This window comes from Astatotilapia calliptera, chromosome 5 (genome assembly GCF_964374335.1).
Source record: "Astatotilapia calliptera chromosome 5, fAstCal68.1, whole genome shotgun sequence".
Classification (NCBI taxonomy): Eukaryota; Metazoa; Chordata; class Actinopteri; order Cichliformes; family Cichlidae; genus Astatotilapia; species Astatotilapia calliptera.
Window position 1 is genome coordinate 6,644,452 of NC_137426.1, and position 16,888 is coordinate 6,661,339.

Sequence of the window (16,888 nt, forward strand, 5' to 3'; positions counted from 1 at the left end):
AGGGTGGAGTGCCCACTCCGGGTCGGGGATGAGTTCCTGCCACAAGTGGAGGAGTTCAAGTATCTCGGGGTCTTGTTCGCGAGTGATGGGAGAAGGGAGCCGGAGATCGACAGACGGATTGGGGCTGCAGCTGCAGTAATGCGGACGCTGCACCGGTCCGTCGTGGTGAAGAGGGAGCTGAGTGTAAAAGCGAAGCTCTCAATTTACCGGTCGATCTACGTCCCTACCCTCATCTATGGCCACGAGCTGTGGGTAGTGACCGAAAGAACGAGATCGCGGATACAAGCGGCAGAAATGAGCTTCCTCCGAAGGGTGGCTGGCCTCTCCCTTAGAGATAGGGTGAGAAGTTCGGCCATCCGGGAGGGGCTCAGAGTAGAGCAGCTGCTGCTCCACATCGAAAGGAGCCAGCTGAGGTGGTTCGGGCATCTGACAAGGATGCCCCCTGGGCGCCTCCTGGGTGGGGTGTTCCAGGCATGTCCCACCGAGAGGAGGCCCCGGGGCAGACCCAGGACACGCTGGAGAGATTATATCTCTCGGCTGGCCTGGGAACGCCTTGGTATTCCCCCGGACAAGCTGGAGGAGGTGGCTGGGGAGAGGGAGGTCTGGGCCTCTTTGCTTAGGCTGCTGCCCCCGCGACCCGGCCCCGGACAAAGCGGATGAAGATGGATGGATGGATGGATAAATAGAGAGATGGAATACCAATAAAAAAATCCAGGGAAAAAGCCACATTACAAAGGTTATAAATTGATTGATCCCATATAATTCTGGCTCCCACAGATTGGCTGTGTGCCCATGTGTGCCCACAGATTATAATAAGTCAATTACAGATACTCTTGATCTCAACTTGTAATGCATACAAAGCGCGCTTGTCCATAGAATTCTTCCACTCTAACATCTCCACCATTATGGGTAAAAGCTGTCAAAGGACATCAGGGACCTGTAGACCTATAGACCTGCAAAAGGCTGGAATTGAGTGTAAGTCGACTAGCAAGAAGCTTGGTGAGAAGGTGACAACTGTTGCAATTATTTGGAAATAGGTGAAAATGACCATCAGTCTAGAGCACCATGCAAAGCTTGCCTCAGGGGGTGTGGATAAAGGTACTTGGGACCACAGTTACCAACAATACTATTGGTAATGCACTACACCATAATAGATCGAAATGTTGCAGTGCCTGTAAGGTCTCTCTGATCAAGAAGCCAAATATACAGGCCCATATTATGTTTTCCAGGGAGGAGCCAATTCATTGGGTAAAATATTGGATGAGCATCTCCTTCCCTCCCTAGGACAGTAAGGATGGATCATGAATGGATCTTCTGGCATGACAATGACCCAAACCATAAAATCAAGGCAACAAAGAAATGGCTATAGAAGAAGCACATTAGGGTAACTGAATGCCTAGCAAGACTCCAGATCTCAATCTGATAGAAAATCCGTAGACCCAGCTGAAACTTCAAGACACCAAGAGACAGCCAAGAAACCTAAAGAATTTAGAGAGCCGTTGATAACACATTTTATCATAATGGATTGAAAGAGGAGTGGACCAGAATCCCTCCAGAGATTAGTGCAAACCTATTGTCCAACTACAAGAAACCTCTTACAGCTGTGCGTGCCAACACGTTTCCACACCAAGTACTCGTCTTTTGCTGGAGGCTCAAATACCTTTTTCACTTAATGACATGCAAATCAGTTTACATTTATGTAATGTGATTTTTGCTTTTTGTTTTTTTTTCTTATCGGTTGTTCAGTTGAACAGTAGTTTCTGTCCATGACAATGAAACTACTGTACAAATTAGAGGCTGTTTGTTTCTTTGTAAGTGAGCAGACTTATAAATTCAGCAGGGAATCAAATAATTATTTCCCCCACTGTGATAAACCATCAGTGGTAACACAAATCAGATATGTTACAACAGGGAATAAAAGTGCTGAAATTGGGTTGTTTGATGTCTGAGGATGATGCTAGTTGAACAACACAGCTCTGACATTAAGCAAACCTCAGATTTCCAAATCTATTGTGTATTCTGTCAATCACTTTTTACCACTGACAATTAAGTACAGAGAGACAGAATGCAATCTCGAGGCTTCATTGGTCTGTGCAATATTACTTTCATGCATGACTACTGTCTACATTATGAGAGGAGGCTGGAGAGGAGAAAATTAACTTGGACCTTAGCAATTTCGTCAAAGGAAATGAAGTTTGGATGGCGAGTGCATTAATGATAACACTGTGTTCGAGTTACAGAATGTACAAAATCCAAGGCAAAAAAACTTTGAATTGTAATATGACATAAAGCTTCCTGGTACCATAAAGAAGAAAATAACAAGATATGATTTGATAGAGAGGATATTTTATGTAATGCTACAAACCCATGCCCTAGCCCATGGTAAATAGTGCATATTTACTAATACAGCGCATATATAAGTTGGCTTTCCTTGACTGACACACTCACACACTGTGCTTGATTTTACTGAAAACAGACACTGATCCATTCATAGAAGTAGCTCCTATTTCAGCCTTTCATTTTGCCCTGTAGGGATAACATTATGGGTTAAAATTAATTGAGGCCAATGTGGCTCATAAAAAGAACTCTTCATATATCTATATAAACAGTATTCACTGTGTGTCTCTCAGAACCGAGTTTAACAAAACAGCAGGTTATAATTTAAATACAGAACCTGAAAAGTCTGCCATTAAATGTTTAATCATCAATTGGAACTTATTAAGAATACTCTAAACACCACTAGAGGTATGCTTTGTGGTCAGCAATAAAAAGCAATTGCTGGCAATTTAATTTTCAATTATTGCTTCAATAAAACGCATTCTTTTTATGTCATATCATAGGCTAGCTGCCAATTTTTTAAACCCATATCTTGTGCATGCAGTAATACAATATTTTCTTTTCTTCAGTTCCACTGCAGCAGAATACTGCACAGAGGACCACCAATGAAATAGGAGACATAGCCAGAGAGGTGTGTGGGGTGTTGGATGAGGCCTGGATGTGAATATTTAATTAGCTGTTAATGAAAAGAAGTCATTAGGCTTAATTCCTCCTTAAGGCTAATTTAAACGTTCTTTTGCACTTCTCATGAGAGCAGAAGTCAGTGTGCAAGGCAACAGGGAGGAGTTCCTATGCTGTCCCATAATGAGGCTTCAGCTGTGGACAATAGCCAATCACTCAAAATTGTGTAGCAGTAATGAGCGCACAAATCATCACCAAATACACAATTAGAGGCAATTGTGAGCAGCTTGATTTGCTCATGAGAAATATAAAAAAGAACCATTTGCTTACCTTTGAAAATATGTAAAATGTAAATGTAGCCACGTTGTTCCAGATGCCGGTGCAGAAAGAAGATGTGTCTGGGAGCTAAAGTACTTGTAACAGCTCATTAACTGGAACATTTCACTGGTTTTGCCTGGTTCCATACAAGTGCAAAATAAGTCTAAAGGTCTTGCATTACCATCTTTCCAAATATCTTATGACACTCATGGTAGCTCAAGCCTGAGGCTGTGAATCCACAAAGTTTGTGGATAATAATTCTAAAACTTTTCTTCCAGGGGCAGAGAATCAATCTTGCAGCAGAGAGAGTTGATGCTGTATTAGACTGGAGACACAGATGAATAACCCATGTTCAGATGCAATCAGCTACACTAAGAGGGGCAGAAATAGAAAGTGGCACAATGACACTACCTACTCATCCACAAATTACCTTCCAATATGTCTTTTAACTGGGCCAACAAGACACTGCTATCAGCGTGGCTTGAAAGGTTAAGCCTTTAAGTAATGCCTCTAAATAGATATCACTGAATAAGTGCATGTCAAACTTGAAAATCAAATGAGAATGAGTGTTTTCCATCTTTATGTCAATTCCTTATCACACTGTACTTCTGTTGGTTTAACTATGGCTTTCATTCATAAAGACACACTGCAAGATATTCCCTTGAGACCCTGAGTTGTCAGTTGCTGGCATATAAATAGATTCATGATGAGATGCAATGTTTCTGGTGAGAATGTCTCAATTGTGATTTGCTCTTCAAAACCATAGCTGGAGTGTAAAAGGAGGTTACAGGCCATGTGGAGAAGCATAACCTTCGTAGAGTTGGTATGGCATATCTTGAAGGAGAAAGTATCTTTGTGAACTGCGTCACTCGACACACCTGGGGATTTTGAGGCTTTCTAGAGATGAATTATCCTGTTGTCAGTAAAAGTGTCCTTGACTGATAATGATCATTGCCCATCGGCCCACATTTGTCTGGGCTGAAACCTGCAGATATTCATTATTAGATCTAATGACCATCTGTCTGTTAAGTCCTTGTCTGTCACAGTCTGGTGATGTCATTCTCTGGACCAGCGCCATGAGAAGACAACAGTTGCTTGGAAGCCATTTTGGTGTGGATGGGAAACTGACTCAAATCATCAGGGTCAAGAGCCTCTTGCTCCCTCTGTGTCCTGTTTGCCCAATGATAACTAAAGAGACTTGTCAATGGGACTCCAGAGTGTATTCATATTCAATGCCAGCTCCCTCTGAGTTGGTTGGCGCAGCACATAGCCTTGGCCAAAGTAAAAGCCAATCTACATGGAGTGAGCTGAAAGGAGAGGAGGACACAAGAGAGAGGAGAGAAAAGACTGGGTAATCTTCCCCTGTGTGTAAGCTACTCTCGCCACTAGTGTAATCTAAATGAAATATTAAAAGAGACTCAGCCTCACAAAGTGTTATGGAAACAAACCTCTTGTTTCCCATGTGCTAACATGAACTACTTCGATGTGGAAGTGCTCTACACTAGTCTGCATGCAGTATAGCTGTAGAAATATGTAATTGGGGCTACAACCACTTGCATTACTGCACAGTTAAATGTAGTGAAAAGAAAGTTATGCTCTACAGTGTGCTGCTCTTATGGGTTTTCACGCATGCGCTATTTAAATTGGCCGTTCACGCAGCTACTGTGCTTTTGCTTGTAATTTTACTTAGCACTGCAAATGCAGTATGATTACTATTAAGCAGATTGACAAATCTAAACATGAAGTGATATTTTAAACTACTGGTCTTTAATTTAAATAAATTCTTAGCAGAAAACACAGGCTCTGAATGACTACTCAATGATCTTGTACTATCATGGAAATGCATAAAGACAGCATGCTGCTTTGGGGATATTTTAACAAATAAAACTGTTAATTACAGGAATAATAACTGGGCTTAGTGGCCATTTTTCAGACTTCATGGGGTAAAATGACATGTGAAATAGGAAAACCAGTCTTACAACACCTAAAATGACTTCAGGAAATTGGAGCATGACACATATGAATTTTCCATGATACCAGGCGGCAATGAAACAATAGCTTAAATGACAACTTCTGCTGGTAACAGCAGTTGACATGTTGAGAAAACTGAGGGGGAAAGATACTATGACAAGAAGGTGGAGATATGTAAAATCTGAGAAAAGGACGGCAAAGAATGGTTAAGGTTAATTCATATTTTGCATGCCACATTTTTAACTTGTTAGTGTGAGCAAGACTGGCTTTCTTATGACATAAACCTATAGGCTACAGTTCCAGACACTAACACAAATCCCTATCCTAGGACATACATGTCATCTTCATTTTACAAACATAAACAGGTAGAAATTGAGGCTATAAGTCTGACTGCTCATCACAGCTTTTGTTACCTGTTGAAAATCAGGGTCTGGCTGCTAGGCTGGCGTCAGCAAATAATCAACTTTAACATCCCTCTGGGTTTTTGGCCAGCTTTATGCTAGCATGCTGTCTGTATAGATGCTTGCAAAGAGCCAAAGTTCTGTTTAATGCGGCTCTTTCTGTCCCGGATGCAGTTTCCACTTCATCATCACTTTGTGCAATAAAACTAAAAGAAATGTCCATACCACAACTCCTCAAAATGTATTAAAATACCGCTCCACCATTTCCATCCTCCCACACATAAATTGAAACAAGCTGATTGCAGGAAGAAAAAAACAACATGTTTGTTTGATGATTTTTTTTCTTTCTATCCATTTGGGGCCCAAAACATTTGCAACACAAGTGACGACTGACGACATAACTGTAACTGTAATGAAATTATTACATTACACTAATATGTTACATTATGAAATGTAGTCTGTTATTGCTGCAACTTCTGCATGTGTTCTGTTTCACGTGTGTGTAAAGTTTGAAATGGACACAGCGAGTCCATTACACGCTTTGCCGTGATACCAGGTTGCACTGTAACACCATCACCAGCCTGAACAGTTTTTCCAATCCTGTATTTTCCAGCCTTGTTGAGAACGTGCAACTACCCAACAATCACGTCACAGTTTAAGTGACAAAATCAACTTTCTTTATTTTCTAATGCTCACTTTGAGGTCTTGAGCACATTGGTTAATTAGATATTTGTAAACTAGCAGTTGAAAAGCTTTACCAAACAAAATGGGCGGTGGGTGTATGTCCATCTTATATATACAGTCTACACTTTAAAAGTTGACCAAATCCTGTATTATAGTAACAAAGAGTAAAACAGTAAGTAAATTAGAATAATTCACACAACAAGTCTGGTGCAAAGGTAATGATTTTCTGCTTAGGTCATTTATCTTTTAAAGTGTTTGTTTAGGCCTTTAGGATAACTAAAAATTCTCTTTCCTTTAGTAGGCTAGCTCATTGTTTTCTTGGTAGTTTAGCTAAAGCAGGCTAAGTAATTTTACCCAAAAATGTAACTAAACTTAAACTAAGGTAATTTTTTCCTGAATTCACGGAAAATGGTATTTTCCTAGAACCTTCTTACTCACGGACATATCGTTTCAGGAAAAGAAAAAAAAAATCAGAGTCATTATCATTGCATTGTTGTGGACGCAGTTCGGAGGAGGGAATGGATTATGGAAGGGATTATTAGAAAAATAGGGTTTCCATTTATGTAACCCAAAAAATTTGTATTTAAAAAAGTAATAAATTTTGAGCTCATAAAATAAGTCAAACTCATCTCAACTCAGGCAAAGACTGCAAACTTAACAAACCAAATGACTGCCCAAATAAACATAACTGACATAAACATGAAATGACACACAAGGGGTAACTAAACAAAACACAATTGTAAACAACAAACAATGCAGTGTAGTTTGGTTTGTTAATAAACTAAACACCAAAGAAGAAAATCAAAAACCACTAAACCCTAAACTCAATATTTAACTAAGTACAAATACTTTGTTTTTAAATTAAAGAAAACACACATTCTCCCTTTCAGCAAGAAGTGGTGGTGCAGTCCAATTATCCCGCTTTGCATTTAGTGGTTTCAAACCCTGGCTGCCATCTTTTGTCCAGCAACTCCCAGGGATAATGGCAGGTAAGAAATAAAAGACAAAGGTTAGTCAAAAATCAAAGTAATGAAGTGGTATGAATACATAAGTAAACTAAATGTGTGCGCTTACAAATAGAACAAATGTATCCAAACCAATCAATAAAGTTCTTGGAAACTAAAATGTGTTATTGTGTTCAAACAAAGGAATGAAAATACAAGAGTTACCGATTTTAGAGTGTGGCCATGGGTTTGGCCATCACAAAATCTAGAACTGTATTTAAAAACTGCACAATCAGTCTGTGTATGAAGGAAAATGTAATTTTATATTTGAATGTCTGTGGCAGGGATCCATTCATGTTTTAAACCTTGTCTATTCTGCTTTTATGCATACAAACAATGCACTTTAGAAATGATAAAAAGTCAGAAATAATGCATAATCTTTAAGGATGACAAAATATATAAGTGTACAAAGACACTGTGGCATAAACATAGGTGTTCTAGTGATTATTCATGAGAAGCCGTTGTAAAAGACTGCCTATAAACCTAACGTTTCTTTTCATTTTCCAAGCTTCCAAGATTTCTCTTATAAAATATATGTCCACTTTCACAGAGACGCTGATGAAAATACATTCATAAGCAGTTATTGATATCTTGAAAGTCTAAGCAGAACTGAACCAGAAAAGGCCCACTGAAAAATTACTTTGACAGGAAGGGCTATCTATCCAGGTTTGTAGAGAATTTTGCCATTTTCTTCAGAGCAATGTAAATGGATAGGAGTATCCTCTCACTGGGCTTCTTTAGCATTACCCAATAGAAAAAAATAATAAAAACTAAATTTAGGCAAGTATACATCCCATCACCTGCTATCAAAATCCACCTCAGGAATTTAATATCTGCGGTAATATCAAACCCATGTATGTCACTTTGGCACAGTGTCTACCCAGAATACGCATCACCTCACTGGAACAGAGCAGGGATCATCTTTCCAGCAATGATGATCAATATAAGGCGCAGGGTTTATAGATGACTGCCACATTGTCACAGTCAATACTATGGCAAATGGCAATCATGGACGCATTATGAACAATTTCATGGGTGAGCTCCCCTTTCTTCTTAGCAATACAGTTTCTATGACAGATTTGGTGCTGGCACTCTGGTGACACATCTGCTTTATTAGCTGTGTTTGGCTCACTTGCTCAATCGGACGTATTTGGATGTTCCACCCAATCAGCTAAACGGAATTGGTGAAGCAGTTGAGAAAATATATCAGTTAGGTGATTTCTATGAGCTTATGCACAACTGCATGTGTGTGAGCATGCCTATGCTGTATAAGCATGCATCAGTCATCTGTATGTGTAGCTCAATATGCTGAGACTCTGTATATGTGTGCATTTTTTTTCTTTTTGTGCCTATATGTACTTGAGTGTTTGTTTACTTTTAGCAACCTCTCCTCCCTCTGGTTGGTAGCTGTCGGGTCAGATAAAGAAGGGCATAGCCATAACTCTGTTTGATGAGTAAAATACACTCTTTTTATTTTGGTTTCCGCCCCTTGGAGAATATATATGCCACAACACTGACTCAATGTTTACTGTTTTGAATTTGCAGCCAGAGAGAACTGACACTGTGTTGATGAGCTGCTAGATACATCTGAAAAAAAATGCTTACAACCTGGAAATTTCAAAGTGAATACGCTCAAAAGCCATGTTTCAGAGGCTTCCACTGCCAGCACTGAATACAAATTAATGGGAAAAAAATGAAAGAAAGAAAGAAAATGCATACAGATTTTTAAGTTGAATACACCAAAACATCAGGAAAATGGCTTCAGAAACCCTGAACTCAAAGACAGCACAGAGGCACTAATCATGGGAGCACAAGAACAAGCTCTGACCACAAAATCCATAGAGGCTGGGGTCTATTACACCAGCAAGACTCCAGGTGCAGGCTGTATAAAGATGCCCCTGAGACATTGCAGCACATAACGGCAATACCCTCTAGGGTGGTGGAGAATGGCCGAGCTAAGATCCCATGGGACTTCCAGATACAGAGGGACAAAATGGTGATGGCTAACCAGCCGGACAGAGTGGTGGTAGACAAACAGAAGAAGATGGCCGTAGATGGCAGTAACATCAGGAAGAAGGAACACAAGAAGCTTGACAAGTACCAAGGGCTCAGAGAAGAGTTTGAGAAGATGTTGAGGGTGAAGGTAACAGTGGTCCCAGTGGTAATCGAAGCACTAGGTGCAGCGACTCCCAAGCTAGTTGAGTGGCTCCAGCAGATCCCAGGAACAACATCCGAGACCTCTGTCCAGAAGAAAAGCTACGATATTGCGCAGGATATATCGTATATACTGTATATATATATATATATATATATATATATATATATATATATATATATATTTGGGGTGCAACGATACTCGTATCGATATTGAACCGTTTGATACAGTGCTTTCGGTTTGGTATGCATATGTATCTGAGTCATTTAGACAGCCATTAGCACATGATTCTCCTTATGGGGACCTGATATGTTTAATATACTGCTGAGAATATAGCCCAGAAGAAGCGTATAGTATAGCTTTTATTTTGGAAAGAGCCATTTCTCTGTAATAAACTCTCTTTTCCAAAGACGAGTGATTTCTCGATCAGATAGATTTATTTTTTTATTTTGTTGTTTCAGCAACATTAAATTTAAAAACTGTACTTTTGAGTTAAAATATATATATTTATAATTTTAATAAATGATAAATTAAAAAGGCATGAACATTTTTTTGTATTGAAAAAATATCGAACCGAACCGTGAATTTTGTGTATCGTTGCACCCCTAATATATATATATATATATATATATTTTTTTTTTTAATCTAATCCCAGTTCTTTCTTACCATTAAGCAATGAATGTAAAAGGACTTGTCTGAATAAAGGACATCAATAAACAAGACAACAAAATTCCATTATGGTAAACAGAGACTTCCACTATGGGTAAAAGCAAACACATCTTTCGGAACTCTGTCCTCTATACTTAAAAAACCTTTATGGAAAACTGCAGTGTTACTGTGAGAAGTACCACTTTTAGGAATCCTTTACAAATCAAAAAGTTTTACATGCTACAAAGGAAGATGAAAACATAATTGGGAATTTTATTTTATGTTGATAATTAAAGGTAATTCTATGACTATGCTAAAAATACATTCCAACTAAAGTATAGTATTATAAAGACCTATACAAAGGATGAAAGTGCCCATTATAAAGCTTGGCATATGAGTTTCAACATCCCTTGTAGTGAGCAGCTCATTAATCACATGGTTACATGGTAAGGTGTCCCCTGTAATATCCTCCTATTTAACGGTAATGGGTGCCATATATTTACAAAATAGCACCAGTCATTTTCTATTTAATATGACTTGCAGCTACTGATTGAGCTCTTATTCTCATTAAGAACATTTTTACTGAGGTAACAGATTAAGGCAGCTGAGGTTCATTTTCCCAGTGATGTCTATACAACTGAATATCTTTAAACAGCCAGAGAAATTGCCCACTGCCCACTCTCACTACCACTGGCCATTACTGCACCAAGAACGCAGGTTTAGGGCAAATTTTCATTGGCTTACTTTCTCAGACTTGGAAGTTGTATAGTCACACCAGCCACTGCATTAAGTATGTCTTGTTTGTAGTGTGTTGAATCCATTTTTCCTTCAGAACAGTTCTTCTTGTCACAAATTCAAAAAGGTATTCCTCAGAGATTTTAGTCTGTACTGCCTTGATAGCATCACACAGTTGTTGCAAATTTGTCAACTACACATCTAGTCACATGTTTAAGAAAGTTTAAAATGATTTGAGATTTAGCACATGGTACAGTATCCTGCTGGAAGATGGGTACACTGTGGTCATAAAGGGATGGACCTGGCAAACAACAATACTAGGGTAAACTGTTGTGTTCAAAGGATGTTCAATGGACACTAAGAGATCCAAAGTGTGCCACAAAAATATCCCCCAACTCATCACACAACTCAGTTTCACTGCAAAACATGTAATAGGCACGCGGGTCCACCGTGTCCATTTCACATGCAGACATTGCATTACCAGCAGGGGGATATAATATATTTAAAGTCAAGAAGTCAGTAGTGAGCAAAAAACGTATGAAGTACAGTCCAGGGTCCTCATGCCGGAAATGATTAAGCAAGGCGGCTAAAATGTGTGTCTGTTTCACGTGTGTGTAAAGTTTGAAATGGACACAGCGAGTCCATTACACGCTTTGCCGTGATACCAGGTTGCACTGTAACACCATCACCAGCCTGAACAGTTTTTCCAATCCTGTATTTTCCAGCCTTGCTGAGAACGTGCAACTACCCAACAATCACGTCACATTTTAAGTGACTAAATCACCTTTCTTTATTTTCTAATGCTCACTTTGAGGTCTTGAGCACATTGGTTAATTAGATATTTGTAAACTAGCAGTTGAAAAGCTTTACCTAACAAAATGGGCGGTGGGTGTATGTCCATCTTATATATACAGTCTACACTTTAAAAGTTGACCTAATCCTGTATTATAGTAACAAAGAGTAAAACAGTAAGTAAATTAGAATAATTCACACAACAAGTCTGGTGCAAAGGTAATGATTTTCTGCTTAGGTCATTTATCTTTTAAAGTGTTTGTTTAGGCCTTTAGGATAACTAAAAATTCTCTTTCCTTTAGTAGGCTAGCTCATTGTTTTCTTGGTAGTTTAGCTAAAGCAGGCTAAGTAATTTTACCCAAAAATGTAACTAAACTTTAACTAAACTACCAATTTTAAGTTGAGGGTAAAGCTGTATGTTCTGTAGGCTACAGTGGCTTTGGGTAAAGTATGGGTTAGGCACTGCTGGAGTGCCGCCGACGCTGGACTCCGTCACCCGGTGTAAAACACATGCCATCCTATCCTTGCTCTCTCCTGTTTGGGGCGAATTTAATTGATCTGGGAAACCGCTACTGGTCTAAGGTAATTTTTTCCTGAATTCACGGAAAATAGTATTTTCCTAGAACCTTCTTACTCACGGACATATCATTTCAGGAAAAGAAAAAAAAATCAGAGTCATTATCATTGCATTGTTGTGGACGCAGTTCGGAGGAGGGAATGGATGCAAGCGAGCAAGCAGAGGCGCACCGAGGCAGCTATCAGACAGAGCCAGCTCCTCTGTGATGCAGCTGTTTATCCCGTGGAAAACCCAGGACACCCGACGACCGCTCTTAAAACGTTAACAGGCGAGAAATCAGCGGCTGATTGTTATTCCACGCGTGTTGGGATTTGCTCGGGAAGAAGAGACGCGAAAGCCATGTAGCCGGTCTGTTCTCGGAACCGCTTTTATTTTCTAATTCCTTGTCTTCTTCGTAGTGGTTTATTTTCTACCTTTTCAACCGTGATCTGTTCCCGCAGAGCTGCACACTATTTCTGCTGTTTGTGCTAAGCTTGGAAGCCAGATATCAACTCGATAATTTTACAGAAGTGTGCAGGAGAGAACAGCGCTGGCATCTTTCCATGCGCGCTTTCATCGTCATTATTATTATTACTATTATTATTATTATTATTATTATTATTATTATTATTATTATTATGGAACTGTGACCCCAAACGAAGCAGCATACAACGCATGCTTCTCCCACATTCACTTTTTACAGGTGTTTTCAGTTAAGAACTTTGTATTTTGAGGATTGTAAAATGCTCTAAATGTCGAGCAATTTTGCCGGCTGTCAGTGACGCAACATCTCACACAGACTGCATGAGAAATACATGCGTAGAAGGGCGTGAACTTGCGGCCACTAACCTCCTCCTCATTAATAAAGCATCTGCTTATCTACAAAGCCACTTTGCTCTTTTTGCGACCTCACACCCATCATTCATCTAAACTCATCTCGGGGACATAATGGATCTTAAAGCGGACTCAGAGGACATGGACTACAGGCGGCCGGCTCCCATTGAAGTTTTCGCCGCCAGATCCACACTGCATGGCATCTCGCACATGTTCACTTACAAGCGGATGTATATCAAGCGCACCCTGTGGATTTTGTTTTTCTTGGCCTCCGTGGGTGTGCTGGTGATGGTGTGCGTGGATCGGGTGCAGTTCTACTTCGAGTACCCCCATGTCACCAAGTTGGATGAAGTGGCGGCTTCACTGATAATATTCCCTTCGGTAACCTTCTGCAACCTCAACTCCTTCCGTTTCAGCGGGGTGACACGGAACGACCTGTACCACGCTGGGGAGTTCCTTGCCTTGCTCAACGGCAGGTGTGTACGTCCAGAAGCCTGTGTGTATACCTGTATACCTGCCTGTGTGTAGGCTGGCTTACTGGTGATTTTATATAAGCACTAAAACCACACCTCACCTGCACCCCAAGTATTATGTAGCCTAGTGTATGACAAATGCAGTGGCTGCAGGGGTGCACATCTGTGTGGATTTATCACATGATGATTCAGGATCTGATTGTGCCCCCAGCATTTAGCTATAACACTAAATTTTTGTTGTTGTCACATTCTAGTGCAGTTATCATGAAACTTAAAAAAATATCTGTGAGCACTTAAAAATCGTTTGACCACACCACTAAATATCTGCATGTCTTCTATAGACAGTCTGTGTGTGGAAGCAGGTTTTACGCTTTGCAGCCCAGCAACAGCAATGTTTGAGTTGGCATTTAACTTTGGAGCTTAGGTGTAGTCTGCATTGTTTTAGCTGAGGTCTTATGTCACATGGAAGAGCGGGGCAGAGTTTTACCACCTGTCTTTGGCTGTTGCTATTAGGCTACTGGAGGAAATCCGGACTTCACTGACAAAGCATGCAAAACCTTCCAGAGCTCTGAGAGCTAAAGATTGTAGTATAACGCACGTAAGTAAGAAAGTGAGGTTAAAGGCTAAGGATGAAAATGTAGTGACATTACAGATCTACTGTCTACTGAAATCCATATTGCACACATGCTACCATAGCTGTGAAAAGCAATGGAACAACAACCATTAACATCCACCTGTTAAAATATGCTGATAGTGAGAATGAGCACACCTTAACATAGATGCTGAGAATCCTCCAAGTAACAGATAATAGATAAGCTGTTTCTAAGTGTTTAATAAAGGCAAATATAAACATGCTAATATAAATATTGGATAAGTAGAGGAGAAGATTTTTAAACCCCCGCTGACAAAGTGTTGAGAGACGTGCATGATTCACAACTGCCATCCCCTCCCTTTACACTTGTTGCTTTCTGCTGTGCTTTGATCATTTAGTCTTTCGGCAACCATGACAAGCACACTGTTTCATGTTGAAACTTTTAACTCTGAATTTCTTCAATTCTTCTTTTCGATGTTATCCAGATTATACTGATCCCATTTTTCCAATACAGATAATAATCCTGCACTTTGCATTTGCAGCTAGAGCAGGAAGAAAAATATCCCACACAAATACACATGCACACATGGACACACAGATGCATAGACATTGTTTACTGCACTTACGCAAACATAAAATATGTAATACACACAAACATGTCTCAATATCATCTTGAATTCATTTTTAATTTTATTTTTAGCTTATTGATTCACAAAGTGTTGCAGCCTGAGGCAACGCGTACAACTGTGCATGCTGTACATGCTGGAATGACATAAATCAAATTCTCTGTTTTCATACTGGATATCATTTTTCTGTGACCCTCATATATACATCCATATTTGGGTTATAACTTTACAGGATGCCAATAGATTCACTGTCTTGCGGATGTATTTTGCATGCTTTGTATGGTATAGATTCCGAGATTTGTTTCCGGGTTGTTTGTAGTGTCAGCTGGAATAGTAGACCATTAGGATATCAGTGCAGGTTTCCATCTCTCTGATTTGTTATTGCAGGTGTAGCCAGATTTTCTTTAAAAAGGTGCACCTAAAAAAAATAAAAGAAGATATAGGAAGCAGAACATTAAAGCAACCTTACTTGCTCCAAGTGACTTTGGGATGAGTTGACTTTTGATGGAGGGAGGGGACTACAAGGAGAGGCAATTAACTTGTGTCTCGTAAGCTGTGTGATGAACAAGTCTTTATCCCCGTGTAATTAGTGCTGTTTGTTAAGCTACAGAGTTGTGCCACTGATTAACACTGTCATCTCCCTCTCCCTTTTCCTTGCCCTCTCAGTTAGCTTGGCCTGGGATCAGGGTTGGGGTAGGAACGGCATTCATTTTACTTTTCTTTTTTTTTTAAAATGAGGACAGGGGACAGTTTTTAAAATGATTTTTAAATCAGGTTTCAAAGCGGTTAGAGTGCTAAAGAATGTGGAGGAAAACAAATAAATTAGGAACATCTTGGACGCACAGATTTTACACTAAACATTGATTGAACAGAAGATTTTTCAGTGGTAAGCCTTCTGATACCACCAGACAGGTGGTAGGTTTGGACAGAAAATGACAGAATACAAACAAAATGCTGTGTTTGTGGGTCGGTGTCTATCACTGTCTCAGGAAGAAGGAGTAGGCAATATCTACCCTTGCAGTGATGCCAGGCTTTCTTAGACACTGAAGTTTGAAGCTGAGCTGCTAGAAATTTCACCTTAACTTACTCGACTCCAGCAGTTTCCAAGCAGCCACCCACCAAAAAATAAATAAATAAATAAATCACTTTCGTATTGTATTTTCTCAGGTTGGAGTTACAGTTAGCCGTGCAGAACATTAGAAGTAAATTGCTCAGTTTTATTTTTATTATGTTGCAAAGGCAATTAAATGATAATTAGCAAAAGAAAGGTCATTTCAAAGAGGTGTTGGTTATGTGGTTTGTGCTGCCAAGAAGTGTTAGATCAGCTCACGAAAACCAGAGAAGCACGTCTTCTGCTTACACAGAGCCCGAGATTAAACATGTTTCCTGAGCTTGCAAACATGCTCTCAATTCCCACGAGCTACATGTGAAATGTAATGCTCCATAACTTTGACTGCCTTATCTGTCTCAGCAAGATCATGGCCGTATTACAGATTTAAGTGGTGTAAAAAAAGTGCACGGATGGGGACACTGGGAGGCCAGGTCATCGACCGGAAAAAGCTGATTTTTCAAATCTGGGTTCATTTGCATTTATAGTGTACTGTGGCTGTTTACCGCAGAGAATATTACAACTGTGGAGACACAGAAATTTTTGCATGTTTTTACCATATTTTCGTCTTTGGCTTGTTTGTGTATTTCTCATCAATACAATAGATATTTGTTTGGGTTTTCTGTGCCTCGTGGCATCCTTTGTTTGCATTTCTGTGACCTTGGCCAAATTGGAAGAATAACTGAATCGCAGGTGCACCATCATGAAGATATGATTATCCAAACTCAGCCACCAGGAAACATGGCACATATTCATTTTCAAGGGCACTGCACAAACAATCCAATCCTTGTTAGTGTATGAGTTCAATTAGCGCTAATTGGATAATTACCTGAGATTATGTCAAGATGTGTTCATTGTTGTGTCACACAGCCCGAGGTATTAACATCAAAACAAATGTAGTGCTTTTGCTTTTGTTTGTGTGCGTGTGAGAAAGAGAGAGAGTACCGCCTTGTGACCACAGTCTTACTGTGAAAGTCCACTCTTAAAATCAGTGGCTGCTTATATTTGCTCTCTCTTCTCATGAGGTGGCAAA

General features: G+C 39.7%; 1 protein-coding gene across 1 annotated transcript in view; it reads left to right on the plus strand.

The window, feature by feature from the left end:
* The first annotated feature begins 12,136 nt into the window (after window positions 1–12,136).
* The window catches only part of asic1b (acid-sensing (proton-gated) ion channel 1b), a 178,041-nt gene continuing 173,289 nt past the window's right edge, over window positions 12,137–16,888 (plus strand). The window contains exon 1 of the mRNA XM_026166912.2: window positions 12,137–13,532. Coding sequence (XP_026022697.2) covers window positions 13,171–13,532 — 362 coding nt within the window. The 5' untranslated portion in view covers window positions 12,137–13,170. The remainder of the gene's footprint in view (window positions 13,533–16,888) is intronic.